At 42.1% G+C, this 3,219-nt stretch overlaps 1 protein-coding gene across 1 annotated transcript; it reads left to right on the forward strand.

Moving 5' to 3' along the window:
• Positions 1-291: 291 nt before the first annotated feature.
• On the forward strand, positions 292-1,418 carry LOC108108990. The gene is made up of 3 exons (XM_017217248.1): positions 292-628; positions 681-813; positions 871-1,418. The coding sequence occupies exons 1-3, from the start codon at positions 377-379 to the stop codon at positions 969-971; spliced, it is 486 nt and encodes a 161-aa protein (XP_017072737.1). The 5' UTR covers positions 292-376; the 3' UTR covers positions 972-1,418.
• Positions 1,419-3,219: the final 1,801 nt, after the last annotated feature.

Genomic DNA, 3,219 nt, shown 5'->3' on the forward strand with positions numbered 1-3,219 from the left:
TTTCAGCGGAAAACACAGGGAACTTATGAATTTCTTAATTTCTGGCTTGGTCTTTTTTATGGCATTTCGTTTTGCCGCGATGCTATCAGTTGGTTTTTGTTTCAGGTTTGGTCTTTAAACTGTCTCGAGTCCAGTGGTCGGTGGGTCGAATCACCGCATGAATCATAAGCCAGTTAAAAACGAATTCCTAAATGTTCGTTTACGTTACTTACCTTTCGGTGGGTCAATGTATTTGGCACTTGTAACCTAATTTAATTCCTGGAAAAACAATAATTATCAGCACTTGAAATCGGTTTTAAATTTAAGTCAAAGAAACGTAAAGTTAATTCAGCAATATGGCTTTGCTTAAAATGTTAAAAAATCAGAAAGTATAAAAATGGCTACCTTAGACGCCTGTTGCTACTTTTTTAGCCTGCGCACTGGCTGCTGTATAGGTGGTCTTTGGCTATCGTTTTACTACGGACTCTTAGCTTACTTCATGTATTACCAGATGAAGCACTCGAAACGAGCAGATATTCACGCCACCTCTCGTGAAATTGAAAAGGAAACTATTGGATTTTGGGTCCTGGGGATTTCCTTCATAGTGATGACTAGCGCAGCGCTTATTTTGCTATATGGAACCTTAATGGTGATTATATTTAGTCTCTTACTAAGCATATCTATAAAGGTTCTCTCTACAGAAGAAGTACGTTTTTCTCTTCATGTTTTTACTGATACAAATTGTTCCCCTGTCAGTGGAGTTCTTCTATTTGTTCACAGCCATTCTCTATGGCATAGAAACAGAAACATTTTTTATGTATGTCCTGCCCTTAAGTAAGTAAATACCTGTTTAAAAAAATTTATTTTTTAATTTAACAAAACATTTAACAGTTCCATTGATCTACATCGATATGGTGGCTTATTCCTATTTTTATGAGCTGCGAAGTCGCAAGAAGTTGAGATCTGTCTCGGAAATACATATAGAATATTGAAGCTATATAGCCATTTCAAATTTGTTCAGTGTCTAGATATATACATATACTATATATATAACTTAAGATCACATACCACTTTTTCCGGTAGAACACACAAAAGACAGCGATAAGGTTGGATGACTTGAGAGCAGGAAAACATGTCAAGAAATAAAAACAAAAATGATTTATCATAATGGGAGTTGGAGTCGCCTGAGTCGGGGCCCAATTCGGAATCGGAATCAGAGTTGGAGTTGGTGATGGAGGATGGGGATGGAGTCTGAGCTCCCAGCGGCGTTGCCTAAACGGGCGATAACGGCCAAGATGACGATGGTGGAGACCAAGATGAGGACGGCATGCGGCTGCTGATGGCGACGAACGTGGAGATATCGGGCCGAGAACGGTGCGTCTGGATGTCAACTCTTCATATAAAAATTAACGAAATATAAATTAAAAAATATTCCCTACCTCTTTGTCGCTGGGCGATGAAATAAAAACCAGAAATATTCGTTTCGGCTGCGCTCGTTCTGAGTACGCTTTTGGGTTTGTTCCCTTTCCCGGCCGGGCCGGCGATTTACGAGTATGTCCCTTCTGGTTTCGAGTTACGCCTGCGCGACATTGTTGCCGATGCACAGAAAGAAAAAGGGTATGAGAAGTGGTTTTTGAAAGTGTTAAACACAACAATCTATAACCTACATTCAAATTGACTTTTTCCAATGTATAAAAGATCCCACTGAATGCTCTTTTAAAAAGCGAGAACGACATAATAGGAATTTCTCTCCGTGTAGTCCCCAAAAACTGACTTCAAGAATTATGAATTGGCCGCTGTCTGTCGCCTTATCGCCGGAATGCATCGCTGCGTTTAAGGCTTTATCTATGGGCCAGTGAATTTTTATCTAATGGAGGCAGCTTCTACCCATTGATTGGGGTCCCGTTCGGGGTCCGATTTCATTTCTGACTTATGACAGGGTCGTGTATTGGCAACGGCTCAGTCTTGCGCTCTGATAGCTTCATAAGCCCCCTCGAGATAAGGTCGAATCCGTATCCAAATCCGACTGTGCTAATTGCTAGCAAAACTCCAGCCCAGCCAGGCGCCAGGCGCGGAATCGAGAAGAAGGGATTGGCTCTGACAGATCTCAGGTGCCGTATGTACGGCGGTATCACCTGCGTGTTATCGCCAGACAAATGCATTTTGCAAATTATTAACATATGTGGCGGCTGTAACACGACTGGGGCAACACCAGCCAACCAGCAGCGCGGCACAAACAAGATGCAGATACATTTGTATCTGACGCCAGTGGGTAGGAAGCCAGCCAGCCAACGAACCAAGCAGTTAGCTATGGATTTGGCTGCTCTGGCCGAGGCTAATTGATGTCGGTGCACAAAACTTGATTTATTTCTATTAATAAAGCCCCCATGCAAACGGTAGTTGGTCGATCCGATCGAGGGAGCAGGAGGTTTCCGAGGTGTCGATTCGCTCGGTCAGATGGCCATACATTTTTTGGCCGCCTTATTCGGATGGCCAACAGCAGGCCGATGGAAAATGGGAAATTGCTGGCATCATTTGTGGTTTTATCTTATGTATAGCAGTGATAGAGAATTGATCCGATTTGCAATGGGGTACAATAAATTGCTTGTTTAGCCACAATTACACACGTGAACAGCAGCCGAAAATGGCCAGAAAATGCAACAACAACAACAACATCAGAAATAATCTGGCAAAACTTGTTACCGCTGTTGTCGATAGAAATCGCATAAAAACTCGGTTGCATAAATTTTAACACCGATTTTAATCGACGCATTGTGGACCGGGCATAGACAACTCATTGAGTCCCGCCGATATTCCGGCCAACTCCGACACTTTATGGCCAACTTTTTGGTGGTAATTACCAGCCGGCAGCAGTTCCGGTCTCTCACTCTCTCACTCTGTGTATGGCTGTGTGGTGTGATTGGGGCTCGGCAATGCAAACTATAATTTTGTTATAAATTATTGATATGTCAAATCAAATTCTCGGCCAGTTTTATGTTCGTCGGAGTTGAGCCCAAGATTTATGATCTGCAATTTGAGTTGGTGGGAGAGATTGGGAAATTTTCATGTAGCCAGCCATTGAGAGTTTGAAAAGTTTATGGGCATCGTTTAAGTTACACGTTTTATGGGATTTGGTACTCAAAATAGGAATTAGCAAGCGGTATCTTGTGGATTTAATTTACTTCCATTAAGTGTTACTCTGTAGAGTCGGTTAGTAGTTAATAACACTTCGCACTTGAA

This window comes from Drosophila eugracilis, unplaced genomic scaffold (genome assembly GCF_018153835.1).
Source record: "Drosophila eugracilis isolate 14026-0451.02 unplaced genomic scaffold, ASM1815383v1 contig_1765, whole genome shotgun sequence".
Taxonomy (NCBI): Eukaryota; Metazoa; Arthropoda; class Insecta; order Diptera; family Drosophilidae; genus Drosophila; species Drosophila eugracilis.

Coding starts and splice junctions, on each gene's coding strand:
- LOC108108990 (XM_017217248.1), top strand. CDS start 377: ATGGCTACCTTAGACGCCTGTTGCTACTTTTTTAGCCTGCGCACTGGC. Junction 629..680: donor TGCTATATGGAACCTTAATG/GTGATTATATTT, acceptor TTCTCTCTACAG/AAGAAGTACGTTTTTCTCTT. Junction 814..870: donor TATGTATGTCCTGCCCTTAA/GTAAGTAAATAC, acceptor AACATTTAACAG/TTCCATTGATCTACATCGAT.